Source organism: Neofelis nebulosa, chromosome 8, assembly GCF_028018385.1.
Source record: "Neofelis nebulosa isolate mNeoNeb1 chromosome 8, mNeoNeb1.pri, whole genome shotgun sequence".
Classification (NCBI taxonomy): domain Eukaryota; kingdom Metazoa; phylum Chordata; class Mammalia; order Carnivora; family Felidae; genus Neofelis; species Neofelis nebulosa.
In genome coordinates, this window is record NC_080789.1 from 60,505,489 (window position 1) to 60,527,873 (window position 22,385).

The 22,385-nt window shown below is 37.0% G+C and overlaps 1 protein-coding gene and 1 pseudogene across 1 annotated transcript; both read right to left on the reverse strand.

The window, feature by feature from the left end:
- Window positions 1–3,614: 3,614 nt before the first annotated feature.
- On the reverse strand, window positions 3,615–4,574 carry LOC131483828 (olfactory receptor 6C3-like). Its single transcript, XM_058682216.1, has one exon. The coding sequence runs from the start codon at window positions 4,572–4,574 to the stop codon at window positions 3,615–3,617; it is 960 nt and encodes a 319-aa protein (XP_058538199.1).
- An 8,708-nt stretch (window positions 4,575–13,282) lies between these two features.
- Window positions 13,283–14,058, reverse strand: LOC131483829 (olfactory receptor 6C3-like; annotated as a pseudogene).
- Between the last annotated feature and the right edge of the window lie 8,327 nt (window positions 14,059–22,385).

The following is a 22,385-nucleotide window of genomic DNA, read 5'->3' on the forward strand; positions in this document are numbered from 1 at the left end:
TCCCTCAATGAATTGAACTGGTCCATTATCATATCCCTTACTCTGGGCATTCTCATTAAATAGTTAGGTTTTCAGTTCAGTGTCCTGAGAGAAGTTTTGCAATAGAGTTTTTAGTTTAAAGATGTCAGATTGTTGATTTGTAGTATATAATGCATCATAATACTGTGAAATTTTTTGTTTTTTTCTCTTACATCTTTGAGCTGTCTTCTCACTCACTTCCCCTGTGTAGCCAAAAATATTGCTGTTGATTAGAAGGTACATTTGAGGTAAGATGGATAGTGCTAATGCTATTGGGAAAGTATGTGAGGTTCACAAGAAATGAGTATTTCTTAGGGACTGGAGAAAACAGGCTGAAGAGCACTTACTTGAGGAAAAAGACATCACAATGACATATTTTGTAAACAAACTTATGGCAATTCAAGTGTGTAATAGATATTTCAGTTAGGTCATTGTTCTTGAGGTGCCTGGGTGGCTCGATTAGGGTCTGGTCTTGATCTCACAGTTCATGAGTTTGAGCACCACAGCAGCTCTGTGCTGTCAGCAGAGCCTGCTTCAGATCTACCCTCTTCTCTCTGCCCCTCACCTGCTCACACACTCTCTCTCAAAAATAAACATTAAAAAAATCTTTAAAAAAATAAAGGTCATTGTTCTTGATTAACAATCCTCTATAACTAATAGCTGTATAGATCCTTTGATCTCTCAACCATTTCTGTGATGTTTTTGGTGGAGTAATGAAAAATTTATCCAAGAATCTAAAACATCATTTTAGGCTTTCCTTCCTAACCACTCATCCATATTTCTTCTTCCCTGTCACATGTAACTTATGATCACAAATTTAGTATGCTCCCTGCCCCTTTTTGTTTCAATGAATTTTAACCCATCCTGGGTATCTTTGTTGAACTATGTTGGGTGGCTCATGAAAGTGAAAATTAACCTATTTAATGAACAAATACTTGCTGTTGTGCTAAATGAAATAACTGATGCATGTGAATAAAATAATAAGCACCAATTAAATATTTTATTTAAATAAATGACTTTTAGGACACCTCTGCCATTTCATATGAATTTTAAGGATGGCTCTGTTGAGAAGAGAATAGTGTCTTCCTATGCCCAACTTAAAATGCAACAATTTAAAAAGACCTATTAAGGTATAAGAGCTTGCGTTTCCTTGTTTGTTTTTTTTTTAATAATTAGGAGAGATGGTTAGAGTCTCCCTAAATTCCACACTTTAGTTGGAAACTAACTGTATCATTCTGCATTCTCTATGTGTGCTGAAATCTCTCAAGTTAAAACTCCCAAAAAAGGTGTGAATGCGTATATCCTCAAGGCAATTTGTACCCACAACATTACTACGCAGTTTTCCAATTCTCTGTGTCTCTCTCACTTGACAGTATTTTTCTTGGTTTTAGGTCTGTATGAAGGCAAATCACTGTCCTTAAGATTGAAAATCAGACAGATAAGTACAAGAAGTGAAGGTTTAAGGGAACAGAGACTTGGGAGCCAAAACTACCACAAGGTCCAGTGCCAGCACAGGAAAACCGGAAGTAAACTGATAATTTGTGGAGGTTCAGGGAGGAAACACAGAGTTAAAAGCTCTGGGGGGACCAAGATATATGAGGCCCCGTCCCATTTTTGAGATATGCTTCCAGGAGCTCAACCAGCTTCAGATAGTGAATGTCAGAGAAAAATCACCTCATGCTTCTGTCAGGGGCAAGAGAAAAGGAACCATTTTGAAATGCATCAGAGCACTGTGTTGTTGAGAGAGCCTGCCCTCACAGAAATCTTAGATGGCCAGAGACAAACCTGCTGGAACACTATCAGAGCTTAACTGACCCAGGGAGAGAAATACCCAACTCCAGTGTCCTCTAGCCTTCCACGTAGGACAAGAGAAATACCCAACTCTAGCCCACTCTAAGTTTCCTGTGTGACTGAACTGGGGAGAAAGAACTGAGAAACCCTTACGAAGTCCACAGTCCAGAGGCCTAGGCTCACTAAGAGACTGAGACCTAATCATAGGACTGTGGAATCCTTCCCCTCCCCCGATGCCTATCACAGCCCCAAAAGGCTATTTGCTCCAGTTCTTTTACCCAGTGCATCATGTCTGGTTGTCAAGAAAACAGTACAGACTTAAAAAAGGAAAAAAAAAAAGTTTTGAAGAGGCAGAGAATGATTCAGAACCAGACATGACAGAGGTGTTAGAATGATTAGACTGGAAATTTAAACCAACTATGACTAATATGATAAGGGCTCTCCTGGATAAAGTAGATGGAATGTAAGAACAGAGAGGTGACATAAGCATAGAATTGAAAATCCAACAAAACAGAAGAAAACAAAAAAAAAACCCCGAAGAAATAAAGAATTCCTTGGACAAACAGAAACTTAAGTGTATGTTTTGTCAGTGTTCCAAGCTTGAAGGAAATGTTAAAAGAAATGCTTTAAAGAGAAGGAAAATAATATAATTCACAAAGTCAGATTTCCATAAAGTAAGGAAGAGTGTTGCAGAAGGAATAAGTGAAGGTAAAATAAAAACATTTGTTTGTTAACTCAGGGAGCCTGACATACTCTAGGTGACTATGGGCTGCTGAGAACAAAAAGGATCTGGATGGCCTGCTGTTGCTTCCAGGACCCGAGTTACCCCAGACAGAAACAGAGCTCAGAAAGAAATTACAAGCTCCATCAAAAGCAAAAAATGAGTAAAATCTACCTAGGAATATCCATGTGAAATTCTGAGAATGCACATCCTTAGAAAAGTCTTGCGAGGCCTCCAGAATCTCTAGGGGGACTGAATGGTGATGGTCTTGCTCTGCACAAATCTGGTTTTACAAGACTGTGAGAGATGGTTGTGTTTTCAAATGTGTACATAACAATAAAAAGGTAGTAGGAACGTGAAGAAACAGAGAAAAATGGTCCAATCAAACAAATGAAATCTTCATTAGCCGACCCTGGAGAAATAAATGCACTACTGACAAACTATGCTCAATGAACTAGGAAAGTGGCATGTTTTTAGTTTTATTGCATTTATTTTGAATTATATATATATATATATATATATTTAAATAACACAGAACATGGAAATTCTATAAATAGTGCTCAATATCATGATCAGTATTTTCCTTGATAATATGCACTAAATTTCACAAAATATAAAGCTCTACATTTAAAGTGTAATTCACTACTCCATATTACTTCTAAGGACTGAATGTAACATACAATATATAGGAAGTGTATATTTTTAAATGTTAAGAAATTACCAATGAATATCTTGAAAACACAAAAGAAATCACACACTGATTTTGAAACTCTACATTCAAAGTATGATATGCTGTTATATGTATTTTTTAGGGATTTTTTATTAATAGAATTAAAACTATTTTTCCACATTCTGTTATAGGGTATGTCTTAAAGAAATCCATACCCAAAAATTTTGTAGGAGAAATAAAGTTTACCATATTTTAAAACAAGTGAATAAACCATGCATTGGGGAAATCTGGGTGTGGAAGTGGAAATGGACTGGAAAAACATTAAGTTAACTGTAAGGTGGCATATAAGAGACTATGGGAACAAGCATATGGATACAGACATTTAGGAATTTTAAGATTTTACCTACTTACTCTTTAGCATGTCCTTTGTTTGCCAAAATAAATATTTGAAGAAAATACTACTTTATGGACCACATCTTTGAAGGCTTGCTTCACTTGCTGGTTTCTCAGAGTGTAAATGAAGGGGTTCAGCATGGGGGCAACAGAGGTATTGAGAATAGCTACTCCCTTGGTCAATGATGCCCTTTCTTTTGCCGAGGGATTAGCGTACATGAATATACAGCTTCCATAAGAGATGGAGATGACAATCATATGAGAGGAACATGTGGAGAAAGCCTTTTTTCTCTGACTGGCAGATGGGATTCTCAAAATAGTTCTGATAATATACATGTAAGATAAAATCACCAATGCCAGAGTGAATAGCAAAGCAACCAAGGCAAAGTAAAAACCGATGACTTCTAGGAGCCATGTATCTGAACAAGACAGTCGTAAAAGGGGAAAATAGTCACATGCAAAGTGATCAATGACATTGGAAGCACAGTAATCCAGCTGGAGCAGAAGCATGAGGGGTGGGAAAATGGTCAGGAACCCTCCCAGCCACGCACAGAGCACAAGCCAGGTGCAGAGTTTCCTGTTCATGATGGTCATGTAATGCAGAGGCTTGCAGATGGCAACGTAGCGGTCATAGGACATGGCAGTGAGAATGTAAAATTCTGTCACCCCCATGAAAATAAGGAAAAAGAGTTGGGCTGCACAATTGTTAAAGGAAATAGTCTTATCCCTGGTGATAATTGCTCCTAGGAATCTAGGAATACAGACAGTTGTAAATGAGATTTCTAAGAAAGAGAAGTTTCGGAGGAAGAAATACATTGGTGTCTGTAGATGAGGGTCCACCAAGGTTAGAGTGATGATAGTCAGGTTTCCAGCGACACTTAATATGTATGTGATAAATAAGAAGAGGAAAATCACAATCTGAAGGTCAGGATCATCAGAAAGGCCAAGCAGGACAAACTCTGTGATCACTGTGTGGTTCATTTCTCGGTCTCTCTCTCCCTGTCTCTCTGTCTCTGTCTGTCTCCCTCTCCTTTTTCTCCTCTTAAAGATATTTAGGTGGCAAGAGTATTAAAGGGAGGAGATGAAAGATATAATTCATGATGATCAATATCACCGTCATGGATACAATTCTAAAGTATATTCTATAATCCATGCTGATCTTATTTTCAATTGAACTCTATTGTTTGTATTTGGTTTTCATACACATTTGTGAGTTTTGCTTTATTTACTAGTTTTCTTATTTGGAATGTACCAGAAGTTTGGAAATCTTCATACAGTAACTCACATCATTGAGAGTGATGATTTATCATCATTGAAAGATGATAAATAAAATCAGTACTTCTTGCTTTGTCCAATTTATACAAATCATTAGAATCTTCTTGAAAAATTAAGAGATATGCATTTTTTCTTTCTTTTCTGTCAAGTATTTATTAAAGGATGCCACTACCTAGAAGCATAAATGGATAATCTTAATTCCATCACAAGGTAAAAGTGAAGTTTAGAATGGTTAAAGTAATAACCATTATACTTTTATGATATAAATAATCAATTAATAACTTTCTTAACAAGTAAAATAGGATATAAATTACTAATTATTAATTTACTTCTACATTAATATTTTTGGTGTAGTCATCAAGATTATGTGAGAACATTATATTTTTATATTATGTAATAATACATATGTATTTACTATACGATTGAATAAATAACCTAATTAGTTTATTTAACAGAACATACTCACTTACTGGTTTGTCTTGTAATTCCACTGAAATCATTAATGTTTGACATCTTCTGTGACTTGCTAGAAATGTACATATAGAAACATTTTTACTTTTGAGCTTAAAGGGACATACATTATTTATCCATTTTGTGTATTACACTGTGGTACAAACTGGGAAAGTAACTAGTTGCCTCAGATCTTAGTAGCTCTGTCGGTTCTATATTCTGTTTCAATCTTCCTTCTGAGCTATTAGCTTTATGAAAAAGTGTTTGATTCTCTTGTAATTCTGCCTCACACTTATGTTTTACATGAGACCTCTGATCCATAAGGATATTCCAGAAACATAAAGAAGAATGTCTACCATTGGTACTAACCTATTCAGTTAATTCCCAGCTGTGCTATGCTGTAGATTTGGTTTTGTAAAATTATGACAGTTAACTCCTTTAAATTTTAAAGAGTCCAATTTGGGCTGTGAAGATTAGAATGCACCTCATTGCTTCCTTGCCAGACTTTAGCAAAGTTCACTCTGATCAGATTTGATTTGTTTTGTCTCTATTTTCGATGACTCAAAGGAAATAGTTCAGGAAATAAAAATACAATGTCAGAAAGCTTAAAAATATGTTGAAATAATATGACAGTCCCCTTCAATAATGTTGATATAAAAACTTAAAGCAATATTTAAAGAGAGAAATGACAGGGATATAACATCGTTGGGTTCTGAGGACAGATTCTTAAAATTGGCTTCCTTCTGGTTGCACTCACAGCTCAAATTTTCCAAGTCTACTTGTTTTGACCTCAAAAGAAAGTTGTTCGTTGATCTCCTGGGAACAAAGCCAAGTCCAGGCCAGATCTGTGCTATATGGGAGACCATGAGGGATTTCTGGAAGCCTTGCATTTCTCAGTAGCCTTTTAGCTCTTCTCTATGGTGAATCTCCCTTGAGAATGGTTATGTTCACCTTCATATCCCACAGAGAACCTGAAATGTTGTCTTCTATAAAATAATTACTTCCATTAATCACAATTACCTAATATTTCATGAGTAATGTAAAGTTGTGAAACCGACTTTCTTACAAAAATAAAACTCAGAATCTAATTTATTTTTAAGCTTCTGGAAATATGAACTTTTGAACATATACCCTTTCTGTTGTTGTTTATTCTTAGGCTTTGTTAGTGTTGAGACATTGAGAAGTAAGGCCATTTCATAATTCTAAATTAAATAATAACTATTATGATGCACATATCATACTCACATTTTAAAAAAATGCTATTACACTGATTAACCAACTGAGCCACCTAGGTGCCCTGTAGCTACGTAATATTAAATGTGTTTTATATCTAAATAAGATAACAAAACATGCATTTAATGTAAAATATACATAATGATTTTATATAATCAAATAATACAGTCACTAGTGCAGAACTAAATCACAGCAGGGATGCACATTTGTTTGGGAATTACTTACTGGAAGAGGGGAATTAGAACAGAGTAGGCAGAAAAATGGAAGAAATAGGTAGGCCTAACTCAAATTTATGACCATGTAGACTTCATTTATTTATCCTAGTTAAAGGAGCGCTCAGTAAAAGAGAATTTTTGCAGATGTGGCTGTGTGTCATAGAGAGTGATACCCTGGTCCAAATCACTTTTTTCTTTTTTTTTTTTTTAGTTTTATTGAGATATAATTGACATGTAACACTGTATAAGGTTAAGGGTACAATGTTTTGACTTTATACAGTTGTATGTATGAAATGATTACCAGGATAGGCGTAGTTAACACATCTATCACTCGTATATTTACCCTTTTTTTTAAAAAAAAATTTTTTTTTTCAATGTTTTTTATTTATTTTTGGGACAGAGAGAGACAGAGCATGAACGGGGGAGGGGCAGAGAGAGAGGGAGACACAGAATCGGAAACAGGCTCCAGGCTCCGAGCCATCAGCCCAGAGCCTGACGCGGGGCTCGAACTCAGGGACCGCGAGATCATGACCTGGCTGAAGTCGGACGCTCAACCGACTGCGCCACCCAGGCGCCCCTACCCTTTTTTTTGTGGTGAGAACATTTAAGGTCTACTCTGTCAGCAACTTTCTTTTATTTATTTATTTAAAAATGTTTTTTAATGTTTATTTGTTTTTGAGAAACAGAGAGAGACAGAGCGTGAGTAGGGGAGGGACAGAGAGAGAGAGAGAGAGACAGAATCTGAAGCAGGCTCCAGGCTCTGAGCTGTCAGCACAGAGCCCCACGCAGGGCTTGAACTCATAAGCTGTGAGATCATGACCTGAGCCGAAGTCGGACACTTAACTGACTGAGCCACCCAGGCGCCCCTCTGCAACTTTCAAGTATATAATATGGTAATCTTATAGATCAGTTTTGTTGCAGTAATGAAATGGTATTTTGTTTTTACCCTAAAAGCCCAACTAATAGGCAACAAGAAAATCTATTATTATTTATAGAGGGCAATGTGCAGTCATGCTTCACTTGATTGCAAGCTCATCTTCATGACTGTCTCTAGTTGCTAGTTAGATCTAGAGGCTCAATCCAGGTTTAGGTTTGGGAACGTTTTTTTGTAAGACTACTCTAGAAATGGAATTTAAACTTTTAGCAGGGCATACATGTCTAATTGTCGTCGTCGTCTTCTTCTTCCTCTTCTTTTTTTTTTTGTTTTTTTCTTAGCAGGCTTTGTTTATCAATGGCTGGATCATTAAATCATTATGTACTGCAAGACGGTTCTGTTCTTAATCTGTCATTTTCCAGGTGAATGCCTACTTTATATGTATTCTGTAGTTAGGGTTGGTTTTCTAGTATCTTTTTGGGGGTATTGTTATGAATTCATGGCTTTATAAATTTTGCTTTTGTTGTAGGTCACATTAGTGATTGACTTAAACATTTCAAGAGAGATTTAAATTGGGATCACTATCTCTTTGGAGTGCATCTGCTGGGGGAAAACTCTTCCCTTTTGGGCAGTACACTTTTCCTCTTTGATTGCTTCCTTCCCATCTTGGATGACAAGTGTTCCCAGGCTCATGCTATACTTTTCTGTATGAGAACTGGACTGAGTCATTTCTCTCAAGAGTCCTCCTTCCATTGATTAGGAAATCTGGGATTGATTAGGAACATTAAGAATCTGGGCACTAGCTGTGATAATTACTATGAGTTCGATCATCCTTTCTAGGTATTTTCAGTGGAGAGGGCCAGCAAGCACATATATTTTATTTTCAAATAAAATGTCTATGAGCATAATTTAAATGTATCATTCAAACTTAAGACTACAATACTTTTAGGTTCGCCCCCCCCCTTTTATCTGTTAAACATTTATATTTCCTTTTTTTCATGATTAGAGCCCTGGCTATGAATAGCATTAGATAAAATCATAATATCACGTTGATTTTCATTTGCTTCTTTTCCTCATGTTGCACATACAACAGTATTAGAATAACAGCCCTACCATCCACAATATTATTCCTACCTAGGAACAGTTTAAGATATTTAAGCTATTTTTGTTGTTGTTGTTGTTGTTGTTGTTGTTGTTGTTGTTGTTGTTAGATTAAATCCCACTTGTATGTCTGGTCCAGTTACAGCATTTAAAATCTCTTGGAAGGGTGCCTGGTGGCTTAGTTGGTTAAGTGTCCGACTTCAGCTCAGATCATGATCTCATGGTTGGTGAGTTTGAGTCCCCCATCGGGCTCTCTGCTGTCTGAGTAGAGCCTGCATCGGATTCTCTGTCTCCCTCTCTCTGTCCCTCCCTGCCACTAGCACGCACTCTCTCTCTGTCTCCAAAATAAATAAGCATTAAAAAAAAGTTTAAATACAAAATAATACAAATAAAATCTCTTGGAATAATTTAACTTCATGTGGTTATCTCACCAACTAAATGGACATTAAATAATACAATGAAAATAACATACTTTTTATGAAAATATACATTAAAAGTATACATTTTAATTATACTTATTTCAGTTAAGTGTAATGGGTTATTCTGTTAAGATACACATTTCCTTCCACTCTTTCCATCACAATTAAGTTTGATGTGCCTTTTGAGGATTCCTATGAGAGATTCACTGAGCTATTTAAAATTGAAATTTAAAAATAACATTTAACATTGGCAAATAAGGCTAGAAAGCATCTTCATGGCTTTAGTTCTTAAAACATTTCGATATCCTGCCCTCCCTAAATCTTGACCATCAAGTAAATATTCGCAATGGCCCTCTGATAAACTGGTTAATGGCAAATTCACTGATGCTCAAGGTAAGAAAATGACTCTGTTTAAAAAAAAATACATGAGAATCAAAGTCCAAATAATGTCCCTTTGACAGTCTGAGAGAGGACCTTTTGAGTGGTTCCACTTCATCTCAGTTGTTTTAAATGAAATAAAAAATTTTAAAATAATTCTTTCTGTTGTGTTGGGTGGAAGTCTCCCTTAGTAATGCGTTAATATTGAAAGTGGTTTTTTTTCATCTTATGTATTTACTCACTTATCTCTTCTTTATTTAAAGCTCATTAAATGACATCATGTTCAGAGAGTGTCTCCTAAGCAATTTGCTTTACTGATCACGTAACCCTGTGTCTTTTTCCTTTATTAAATTGTTTAATAAAGTAGTTGTTCATGTTCAGCTTAATATATTAGAGAAAAGGAAAAGAAATTAATTCAGTTAATTATGGGCAGCATCTAGTTCAGCTTCATAGTTACACTGAAATTCATTTCTGGTACTGCTCATTCATTCTTGACAAATTAGAGTTCATGTGAAACCTTCTTTCTGCCTGAATTAAACAAAATCTCCACAGTTGACTCCACTGAGTGGTTGGAACAATTATTAGAATTGTCTTTTACTCTCTTCATAATTATTTTAAGTACCCTTTTCCCTGGAGAAATCAGAATACTTTACGTTTATTCATTTCATTAAAAATGAGCAGATTCAGTTTTTAGAATTCATACAGTTGTGTATAGTGACAGATCAAGGGAAAGAGAGATCACCAAATCACATTTAATAATGTTTTCAGAAATAGTAACATCATACCTATAAGAGTTTATGCTGAATATCAATACATAACCTCATGCTTTTGGTTTATTATTTATTTATTTGTTTGTTTTTCTTTTTTTTTTTTATTTTCAAGTTAGTTAACATACAGTGTAGTCTTGGCTTCAGGCATAGAACCCAGTGATGCACGTCTTACATATGACACCCAGGGCTCATGCTTTTGGTTTGTTAACTAGCTATCTGAAATATGAACAAGGAAGGAAAAGTAAATAAATTGTTAATAAAGTTATGGCATTTAAACTTACTACTAACTTGTGCTTAGGACATTATAGGGTGAGTTTATTATCATAGAACATGTATGGCTTTTGCCATTAGGAAGACATGGACTGAAAAGGCAAATGAACCACTTAATAGAATTTGTGACTTTGGATGTTACTTGATTTTTTTAGGCTTCGGTTTTCTTTGACATGGAGTTGAAATTTCAAGAGTGTTTTAATTTTCAATTTTTATTTATTTTCGGGAGAGAGAGAGAGACAGTGTGTGAATGGGGGAGAGGCAGAGAGAGAGGGAGACAGAATCTGAAGCAGGCTCCAGGCTCTGAGCTGTCAGCACAGAGACGGACATGACACTTTAACTCACGAACTGCGAGATCATGACCTGAGCCGAAGTGGGACGTTTATTCCAACTGAGCCACCCAGGCACCCCTCAACAGTGTTTTTGACAATTAATTGAAATAGCATAACTAATGTGCTCTTTTATGTAACACTTACTAACATACATGAATAGCCTCTTTACTTATTTTTTTTTTTAGTTGGAATTAATTCCTAACTTTAGGAAGGATATTCATGGTAGTTGTGATTTCACAAAGGCGTTATTTATTTCAGTGATACTTAAGGACTTTTATTATTTATTTCATTTAGTCCTTTAAACACAGCTATGAAATTTTATTCTCTGATTCTACATTCCCACGTGAAGATCTGAGGCTGATACAGTTGTATACCTTCCACAAATTCACACAGCTAGCAAGTGTCCAATATGATCTTAGACTTCCTAAAATTAAAGTCTGTTTTCTTAAACACAATACCACATGGACTATATCCAATTGGCAACACACGTAGATAGTAAGTTCCTTTTTTAACTGAGGATGAATTAATTGATATAATAAAACAAAATATACTATTTTATTTTTATACTTTTTGATATATCCAGTTGTAAATTGTAACCGCAATATATTTTTTCCCTTGACATTGTTATTTAGAGATTAGCAACCACATATCTAAATTCCTAATGCAGATCTTTACTGAATGCATCTCTACTCAATGCCATTTTTTAAACTGGTAATCTACTACATTGTACTAAGTCTATTCATTAACTCCATTTTTTTAGTCTTCTTTTTTTTTTTTAATTTTTTTTAACGTTTATTTATTTTTGAGACAGAGAGAGACAGAGCATGAGCGGGGGAGGGTCAGAGAGAGAGGGAGACACAGAATCGGAAGCAGGCTCCTGACTCTGAGCTGTCAGCACAGAGCCCGATGCAGGGCTCGAACTCACAGACCGTGAGATCATGACCTGAGCCGAAGTCAGACGCTTAACCGACCAAGCCACCCAGGCGCCCCATTTTTAGAAGTCTAACTTCTAATAGGAAGTCTGGGTATCGTAATACTGCTAATACTTTAGATTTTTTCTTGATCATTCTTTTTCTCACTAGCAACAGCAGTTGAAGAATTTCTTGTTTTGATTAGTGTTCTAATTTATATGCCAAGTATAATATTAGGAGTTAGTACTGACGTGGACTACACTATAATAATATGATCATGTCCAAATGAGAAAATGTGAGTGAAAAACACCCGTAAGATTGTGTAGGTACTGGGGCTCCTGGGTGGCTCAGTCGGTTAAGCGTCTGGCTTTGGCTCAGGTCATGATCTTGCGGTTCGTGAGTTCAAGCCTCGCATCAGGCTCTGTGCTGACAGCTCAGAGCCTGGAGCCTGTTTCAGATTCTGTGTCTTCCTCTGTCTCTCTGACTCTCCCCCGTTCATGCTCTGTCTCTCTCTTTCTCAAAAATAAATAAACGTTAAAAAAAAATTAAAAAAAAAAGATTGTGTAGGTCCTTAGTAAAAGCTATGCAAGCAAACAAGTTTTTGTCAGTTTGTTTTTCAAATCAAGTTATGATATTGGCTGTTATAGCAGAAGACCGCAGGCAACTTATACAACTTTTCTGAGCATCTATTTATTCACTTGTAAAAAAAGAGATAATTAGTCTAATTTACTATCTAGCTGTGAAGATTAAATATGATATGATTGAGGACATACGTAGTTCAGCATACAGCACAATACAAATGTTCTCTATAGAACAAATTTTATTAAATTTTTATCAAACTTCCTGGTGGCTTAAGTTTAGTGATAATTGCCTAAATATTCATGTGTTAAATATTTTAAAAAAAAATACAAATAAACAAGGAAAGTATGTTAAAAAAGATACATAATGCATGCCTTAAGGATAACTGGAAAACAGAAGACGTACGATGTTCAAATCATACGTAGTAAAATAAACGCTCAAGTCAACTAAATGATTTGGAAGAATTAGATACTGCACATAGTGTGCAAAAAATATGGTTGTTACAGATAATTTCATACTTTTAAACTTTACAAAAGAATCTGTGATATTGTTAACAAAAAGTGTAAGTTGATGAAAACAGTGTTTACTCCTTTAGCCATTACAATATACAAAATTATATCATTCAGAACAATCAGGAAAATGATTTACATTTTATAGTCACTGGATTTCTATTTAGAATTGTAAATCAATGAGAAAATGGAACCCACACACAGTTTGAAAAAACACAACATAATTCCTTTCAGTGTACAAGAAAGCTTAAGCAAATGAGCACAGCCTTGCAAGTATCTGTGAGATGGATATGGAAGCATATTGTAGAAGTCAAAATTTTTTTTTCCTTTAGTGGATCTTCCCAATAACATCCTTTCATGTTAATACATACTTTCATTTGTTTCTAGAAAACACTACTTTATGAAGCAAGTTTTGGAAAGCTTGTTTTACTTGCTGGTTCCTCAGGGTATAAATAAAAGGGTTCAACATGGGGGCAATTGAGGTGTTGAGAATAGCTACCCCTTTGGTCAGTGATGCTCTTTCTTTTGCTGAAGGCTTGACATACATGAATATGCAGCTCCCATAAGAGATGGAAATGACAATCAAGAGAGAAGAACATGTGGAAAAGCCTTTTTCCTCTGAGTAGCAGACGGGATTCTCAGAATGGTGCTAAGAATGCACATGTAGGAAAGAATCACTAATGCCAATGTGAAGAGCAGAGTAGCAAAAGCAAAGTAAAGGCCAATCATCTCCTAACACTGAGCTGACATGTATCTGAGCATGAAATTGTAAAATGGGGAAATAGTCACAGGAGAAATGATCAGTTACATTGGCAGCACAGAAACCTAGCTGGAGGATGAGCATGAGTAGTGGGAAAATGGTAAGGAATCCCCCCAGCCATGACCCAAAGACCAGAAGGGTGAAGATATTCTTGTTCATGATGGTGGTGAAATGAAGAGGCCTGCAGATGGCAATGTAATGATCAAAAGACGTGGCCCTGAGAAGAAAAATCTCTGACATACCCATGACGGTGAAGTAAAATAGCTGAGCTAAACAATTGTTATAGGAAATGTCTTAACTTTAGTAATGATTGTCCCCCCAAATCTGGGGATAGATACACTGGTGAATGTAATTTCTAAGAAGCAGAAATTCCTCAGGAAGTAATACATAGTAATCTTGAGATGACATTTTGTCAAGGTGACATTCTGTTAATGGTGTTTAGGTTTCTGGTGACATTTAATACATAAGCCATAAATAAAGTTAACCTGAAGCTTTGGGTCAGCTGAGATGCCCAAGAGAACAAACTCTGTAATCATTGTATGGTTTCTCATACAGATTTTTATTTTCTTTAAGCCAAATATATTGTAAAATAAAGCAAAGCCTCATAGAGTAAATTTGGAAGTTTCATTTCCATTTCTAGTTTTTGGAATAATTTTAGAAAAATAGGTATTTACTCATCTTTAAATGTTTTGTAGAATTCATCTGTGAAGCCATGGACTTTTGATAGTTGAGAGATAATGGATTACTGATTCAATTTCTTTGCTGGTTATCAGTCTGGTCAACTTTTCTATTTCTTCCTGTTGAACTTTTGGTAATTTATATGTTTTTAGGAATTTATCCATTTTTTTCAACTTGTTCATTTTGCTGGCATGTAGTTTTCATAATATTCTCTTAAAATTATTTCTATTTCTGTTGTGATTTCTCCTCTCTCATTCGTGACTTTGTTTATTTCAGTCCTTTTTCTTGGATGAATCTGGCTAAAGTTTTATCAATTTTATTAATTTTTCAAAGAAGGAGCTCTTGGTTTCATTGATCTGTTCTATTTTTTTTCTATATCTTTTTTTTGGTTTAATATTTATTATTTCCCTTCAGCTGCTGGCTTTAGGCTTCATTTGTTGTTTATTTTCTTTCTCTCATAGGTATAAGTTTAGGTTGCTTGTTTGAGATTTTTCTCCTTCTTGAGGAAGACCCGTATTGCCATATACTTCCCTCTTAGGACCACATTTGCTGCATCTCAAAGGTTTTGGACTGTCATGTTTTCGTTTTCATTTGTTTCCATTTATTTTTAAAATTTCTTCTTTAATTTCCTGGCTGATTCATTCATTTTTTTTTTTAAAGATTATTTATTAATTTTGAGAGAGAGAGAGAGAGAGAGAGAGAGAAGCAGAGAGAAAAGGAGAGAGAATCCCAGTGAAACTCTGCTCTGTCAGCATGGAGGCTTGATCTAATGAACTATGAAATCATGACCTGAGCCAATATTAAGAGTCAGATATAGGGCACCTGGGTGGCTCAGCCGGTTAAGCGTCTGATTCAGCTCAGGTCATGATCTCATGGCTTGTGAGTTCGTGCGCCACATCGGGCTCTGTGCTGACAGCTCAGCCTGGAGCTTCTACAGATTCTGTGTCTTTCTCTCTCTCTCTCTGCCCCTCCCCTGCTCACACTCTGTCTCTGTCTCTCAAAAGAGTCAGATATTTAAGTGACTGAGCCAGCCGGGCACCCCGACCCCTTTATTCTTTAGTAGAATGTTCTTTTTTTTTTAATTTTTTTTTCAACGTTTTTAATTTATTTTTGGGACAGAGAGAGACAGAGCATGAACGGGGGAGGGGCAGAGAGAGAGGGAGACACAGAATCGGAAACAGGCTCCAGGCTCCGAGCCATCAGCCCAGAGCCTGACGCGGGGCTCGAACTCACAGACCGCGAGATCGTGACCTGGCTGAAGTCGGATGCTTAACCGACTGCGCCACCCAGGCGCCCCTTTAGTAAAATGTTCTTAACCTCCATGTATTTGTGGTCTTTCCAATTTCTTTCTTGTGGTTGACTTCAAGTTTCACAGCATTGTGGTCTGAAAATGTGCATGGTATTATCTCAATCTTTTTGTACTGATTGAGACCTGATTTGCGATCCAGTATGTGATCTCTTCTGGACAATGTCCCATGTGCACTTGAAGAGAATGTGTATTCTGCTTTGGAATGAAATGTTCTGAATATATGTGTTCAGTCCATCTGGTCTGGTGTGTCATTCACAGTCATTCTTTCCCTGTTGATTTTCTATCTAGATGATCTGCCCATTGATGTAATTGGGGAGTTAAAGTCTTCTACTATTATTGTATTATTATCAATTAGTTCCTTTATGTTTTTTATGAATTGGTTTATATATTCGGGTGTTCCAATTTGGGAGCATAAATATTTATAATCATTAGATCTTCTTGTTAGATAGACCCCTTTATTATAGTGCCCTGCTTCATCTCTTGTTAGTCTTTGGTTTATAATCTGGTTTATGTGATATACATATGACTACCCTGGTTTCCTTTTTACATCTGTTTGCATGATAAATGTTTCTCTGTCCCCTCCCTTTCAATCTGCAGGTGTCCTTAGATCTAAAATGAATCTCTTGTAGGCGGCATATAGATGGGTGTTATTTTTTAATCCACTCTGACACCCTAAGTCTTTTGATTGGAGCAGTTAGTCCATTTGCATTCAGAGTGATTGTTTTTTTTGGGGGGGGGTGGGGAGAGAAAGAGAGCAGGGGAGAGGCAGAGAGGGGGGTAGAGGATCTGAAGCCGAAGAGGACTGTGCACAGCAGAGAACCCGATGTGGGGCTCGAACTCACAAACTGTGAGATCAAGACCTCGTAGGAAGTCAGACACTTAACCAGCTGAGCCACCCAGAGCTCCCACATTCAGAGGGATTATTGATAGATATGAATTTAGTGCCATTTTGTTATTTGTTTTGTCATTGTTTCTGGAGGTTTTCTTTGTTCCTTTATAGTCCTTGTTGCTTTTGGTCTTTCTTTTCCTTTCAGGGTCCCCTTTAATATTTCTTGCGGAACTGGTGTAGTGGTCATGAACTCCTTTAGTTGTTTTTTTTATTTGTTTTTTTGGTCTAGGAAACTCTTTATCTCTCCTTCTATTCTGAATAATGGTCTTGCTGGATAGAGTATTCTTGGCTGTAGATTTTTTTTTCCCATTCAGCACTTTGAATATATCATGCCACTCCCTTCCAGCCTGCCATGTTTCTGTGGAGAGGTCTGCTGCTAACCTTATGGGTCTTCCCTTATAAGTTAGGGACTTCTTACTGTTTTTAAGACTTTTTCTTTATCTCTATATTTTGCAAATTTACAGTATGTCTTGGTGTTGGCCTGATTTTGTTGATTTTGATGGGAGTTCTCCATGCCTCCTGGATTTGGATGTTTGTTACCCTCCCCAGATGATGGAAGGTTTCAGCTATAATTTCCTCTAGTAAATATTCTGCCCCCTTTTCCCTCTCTTATTCTTCTGGGGCTGCTATAATATGAATGTTGTTACCCTTGATGGTATCACTGAGCTCCCTAAGTCTACTTTAGTTATCCAAATTTTTGTTTCCCCCTTTTGTGAAGCTCATTATTTTCCATAATTCTATCTTCTGTATCACTTATTCATTTCTCTACTTCTTCCATCCTTGTGGTCATCACGTTCAGCAGGTTTTGAATCTCAGTTATTGCATTTTTCATTTTGGCCTAGTTAGTCTTTAGCTTTTTTTTTATCTCTGTGGTAAGGGATTCCCTGGTGTCTTCTATGCTTTTCTCAAGGACAGCTAGTACCCTTATCCTTGTTGCTGTAAATTCTGGATGTTGTATGTTACTTATATCTGTTTCAATTTCATCCATGGCCATGACCTTTTGTTTTTCTTTCTTTTTGGAGGAATTTGTCAGCCTTGGCATTTTCTTTAGGCATCTGTCTTCTTCTATGAGTTAGAAAAGCCTTTTTATGTTCCCTGCTCCTGAGAGGAATGGTTTTATGAAGAAGATGCCATATATTGCCCAGGCCTGATCTTTCAGGAAGTGTCTCTGGTGTATGCTTCGTGCACTCTGCTGTTGTGTTATGGCTGCTCTATCCCTCAGGTCAGTTCTCTGCAGAGTTTCTCCTTGCCTGCAGTGGGAAGTATTTGAGCCTTGGCCAGAGTGTGGTAAGTTTTAAGTAGATGTGCTCTGATCTGCTTGCTAAAAGAGACTTCACAGTATTTCCACTAAAGCTGAAACTTTGCACAACTCTGTGGTCAGTAGATGTGGCGTATGTGGTGGTTTGTGCTGGTTTTCTTGTGGAGGGGCCTGCTTTGCTCGTCCTAAGGCAGACTGGGCCTAGAAAAGCAGTCCTGGTGGATCACAGTGACTTGGGACTTGGTGTAAGCAGGTTGAATTGCCAGTATTGGTGCTGTGCTGTTTACTGAAGTTGGTTTTTGCTGAGGGGTGGGGGAGGGAACTGGCACCAGTCTGCTCCTTTGTTCCTAGTGAGGGGAGTCCATGCTTGCTGCTCTCAGGGAGTGAATTATTAAGCAGTGAAACTGCTTGCAGTTTCAGAGGAGTGAATTGTTTCCTCTGTGGCATCCCAGGCATTTTTTAGATCGCTGAATTCACACTGTATCTGGGTCACTTGCCTGCCTGGAGCAATGCAGTACACCTTGAGCTCTACACTAGCTGGGCCTGCTGTCTTTTAAAACTCCAAACTTCAGGGACCTGGTGTGATGGGACCTGTGCTTCTCCTCAGGGAAAGGGTCTTTCCATTCTGGGACTGATGCTATCCTCTAAGATCATCTTAAGAAAAGTTTAACTGGGGGTGCCTGGGTGGCTCAGTTGGTTGCATGTCCGACTTTGGCTCAGGTCATGATCTCACAGTTTGTGAGTTCGAGCCCTGCGTCGGGCTCTGTGTTGACAGCTCAGAGCCTGGAGCCTGCTTCAGATTCTGTGTCTGCCTCTCTCTCTGCCCCTCCCCCACTCACACTCTGTCTCTCTCTCTCAAAAATAAACAAACATTAAAAAAAGAATAAAAAGAAAAGCTTAACTGCCCAGACAGTTTGGTTAAGTCTGTAATGTCTCCTTTGTTTTCTATATCCATCAGAGGTTTCAGAGCTGTTAAAAGGATTGATATTTACTCACAATTACACAATAAATTAGTTAATTTAATATGTTAATGATCTTACCATAGTGCTTTACCTACAAAATTGGTGGGAGGGAATTATTTCTACTTTCCATCATCTATAGTCGTTGTGGTCACAGATATGTATGTTTTTGGCTTCTGCCTTTGTATAATAGATGCTAACCTTCACTATATAAAATTCACATTGTGCAAAAGTAAAACATATCTCTTTAGTGTTAACACATGAAATAAATTATTTTGAATCTTGTACAAAAATGATTACTTGGTGTCTGATATAGACTATATGAAAATAGTTATTAAAAGATTTCTATATAAGAACACAAAACATCATGTAGTCCTGTCAGTCACAAAATATTTATGTTATAATGAACAGAAATGTCACACAAAACTCTCAAATTGTAGCATTTTAAAAATGTTTTTCTTTTAGGGGGACGTAGGTGGCTCAGTTGGTTGAGTGTCTGACTCTTTGTTCAGCTCAGATCATGATCTCACAGTTCCTGGGATGGAGCCCCGAGTCAGGCCCCTCCCCTGCTCATGGTCTGTTTGTCTGTCTCTCTCTTAAAATAAATAAATAACTTTTTAAAAAATGTTCTTCAATTTTATATTTCCTATAAATTTGTGTGGTTTAATTTTATTCATATATAGCATTATGCATAATTGACATTACTTGTACAAAGCATAAATTTATCTTATTAAAGCAAAATTGTATTCCTGAGAGAAAATATTAAAGACATACTTACTTTTATGATAAGTATGGTAAATATGCCTGGTTTGGACAATGCCATTTCTTTAAATTTTTTTTTTTGCATTTTATTTATTTTTGAGAGAGAGAGACAGAGCACAAGTGGGGGAGGGGCAGAGAGAGAGGGAGACACAGACTCCAAAGCTGGCTCCAGGCTTTGAGCTGTCAGCACAGCACCCATCGCAGGGCTGGAACCCACGAACCGTGAGATCATGACCTGAGCTGAAGTCACTTGCTTAACCAACTGAGCCACCCAGGTGCCCCTAGACAATGCCATTTCTAATAGCTTCTTTAATTTGTTTAAATGTAAGTACTTTGGTATTTTTCAAAGGTCTTTGCAATCTGTTTCCTGTATGTCATCTTCTATTTGTAAGCAAATACACAAAATACTGATAATAAAGAATAATTCCGGGATCCACTGTACAATTTTTACAAAAAGGACATACATCAACTAATTTCTATATATCAACTCACATTTCTCTAAGGATCTGAGGCCCCAAGATAACTTATGTATTGCTACCTAAAGAAATATTATCCTTACATTTGAAATGAAATAAGTTATGTTAAAATGAAGGCTCATGCAATGTCTTTACAAGCTGGTGGACAATATGATATGATCTTGGGAATGTTATTCAGGCTAGTCATAATTTTATCTGCTGTCTTCACAATGGAGTTGGGGGATTCGTTGAATGAATAAATGAAAAGTACCATGGAGTTTGGTGTTCTCAAGACACCAGCATTAAACAATAGTTCAAATAGTGTAAAATTTAGAATAGACTATTTCAGTGATAATGGCCTGAAATGTTTATAATAATCCATAACTGCGTAAGGAGAAGAAACGTAATCAAGTAACAGAGAGTAGCAGTTTCATAATGGCAACAGATTAAATTGTGAACGGGTGACTTTTTTCTCTAATCTGACGAAACTATTAAGAATTGCAATGTTTTAGGAATGGGAAAAGATATTTGCAAATGACATATTGGACAAATGCCTTGTATCCAAAATCTGTAAAGAGCTCACCAAACTCCACACCCGAAAAACAAATAACCCAGTGAAGAAATGGGCAGAAAACATGAGTAGACACCTCTCTAAAGAGAACATCCAGATGGCCAACAGGCACATGAAAAGATGCTCAACATCGCTCCTCATCAGGGAAATACAAATCAAAACCACACTCAGATATCACCTCACGCCAGTCAGAGTGGCCAAAATGAACAAATCAGGAGACTATAGCTGCTAGAGAGGATGTGGAGAAACGGGAACCCTCTTGCACTGTTGGTGGGAATGCAAATTGGTGCAGCCACTCTGGAAAACAGTGTGGTGGTTCCTCAAAAAATTAAAAATAGACCTACCCTACGACCCAGCAATAGCACTGCTAGGAATTTACCCAAGGGATACAGGAGTACTAATGCATAGGGGCACTTGTACCCCAATGTTTATAGCAGCACTCTCAACAGTAGCCAAATTATGGAAAGAGCCTAAATGTCCATCAACTGATGAATGGATAAAGAAATTGTGGTTTATATACACAATGGAGTACTACGTGGCAATGAGAAAGAATGAAATATGGCCCTTTGTAGCAACATGGATGGAACTGGAGAGTGTGATGCTAAGTGAAATAAGCCATACAGAGAAAGACAGATACCATATGTTTTCACTCTTAGGTGGATCCTGAGAAACTTAACAGAAACCCATGGGGGAGGGGAAGGAAAAAAAAAAAGGAGGTTAGAGTGGGAGAGAGCCAAAGCATAAGAGACGGTTAAAAACTGAGAACAAACTGAGGGTTGATGGCGGGTGGGAGGGAGGGGAGGGTGGGTGATGGATATTGAGGAGGGCACCTTTTGGGATGAGCACTGGGTGTTGTATGGAAACCAATTTGACAATAAACTTCATATATTGAAAAAAAAAAAGAATTGCAATGTTTTAGACTGGAGCTGAAGTCTTTATTATTCTACACTGTAAGAGATGTCAGGCTTGTCTTTAAGGTTTTACATCTTACGACCAAATGATGACATAGAAAACCTGACCATGATTAGAATCATTATCATTTATTCATTCAATAATAACTTTATAGATGTTTATTATGTGTTGGTCTCAAGCTTAGGTTTTGAAAATACAGAGACAAAGACTCTGTATGTGTGCATAATTTTCACTTCTTACAGCAATGGGTGGGAATTCTATATTATCTTAGAAATCTTAGATTCCTTTTCTCACGTCAAGTACAAGCAATAGACTTCACCCTACACATCATCTTGTTGTTCATTGCATTGATCTGAAAAGACATCTATAATATTCCATTTATATTAATTCTTTGAGACTTCTATTTAGTTTCTAGTGGAGCCAGAGTGCAAGGGTACATGGGCACCTGGCTCCAGGGCTCCCAAGCAGACCAAGTTTGACCACTCACCACTGACAAAATCCAAAAGCAAACAAGTGAATAGTGGTGAAACAAGAAATGAATTTATTTCAGTGAGCCCAACACCAGGAAGACAGTGGACTAGCATCCGCTAGTCTGTCTCCAAAGTGCCAAAAATACTTCTAGATCTATGCCAGGGAAATGTGGGCAAAAGTGGGTGGGTAAGTGCAGGTAAGCAGTCCATTGAAATCAATCATTGTCTTGGGGCCATTCATGCAGAGTAGTGCTGACTCAGGGCAGTTCTTATTGCTTGAGGGGTTAGTTTTGGTTCCCCTCAAGACTGCTTTGCCCACAGGGCCTTTGTGTGAGTTAAGAGATAAGCTGGAAAGAAGAATTTCATCAGTTAGAAAGTTTGAAGTTAAAGTGGAAGTAGTTGAAGTCCTCTTTTGCTACTTAGTTCTGGAATTCCATAAATCATATAAATAGT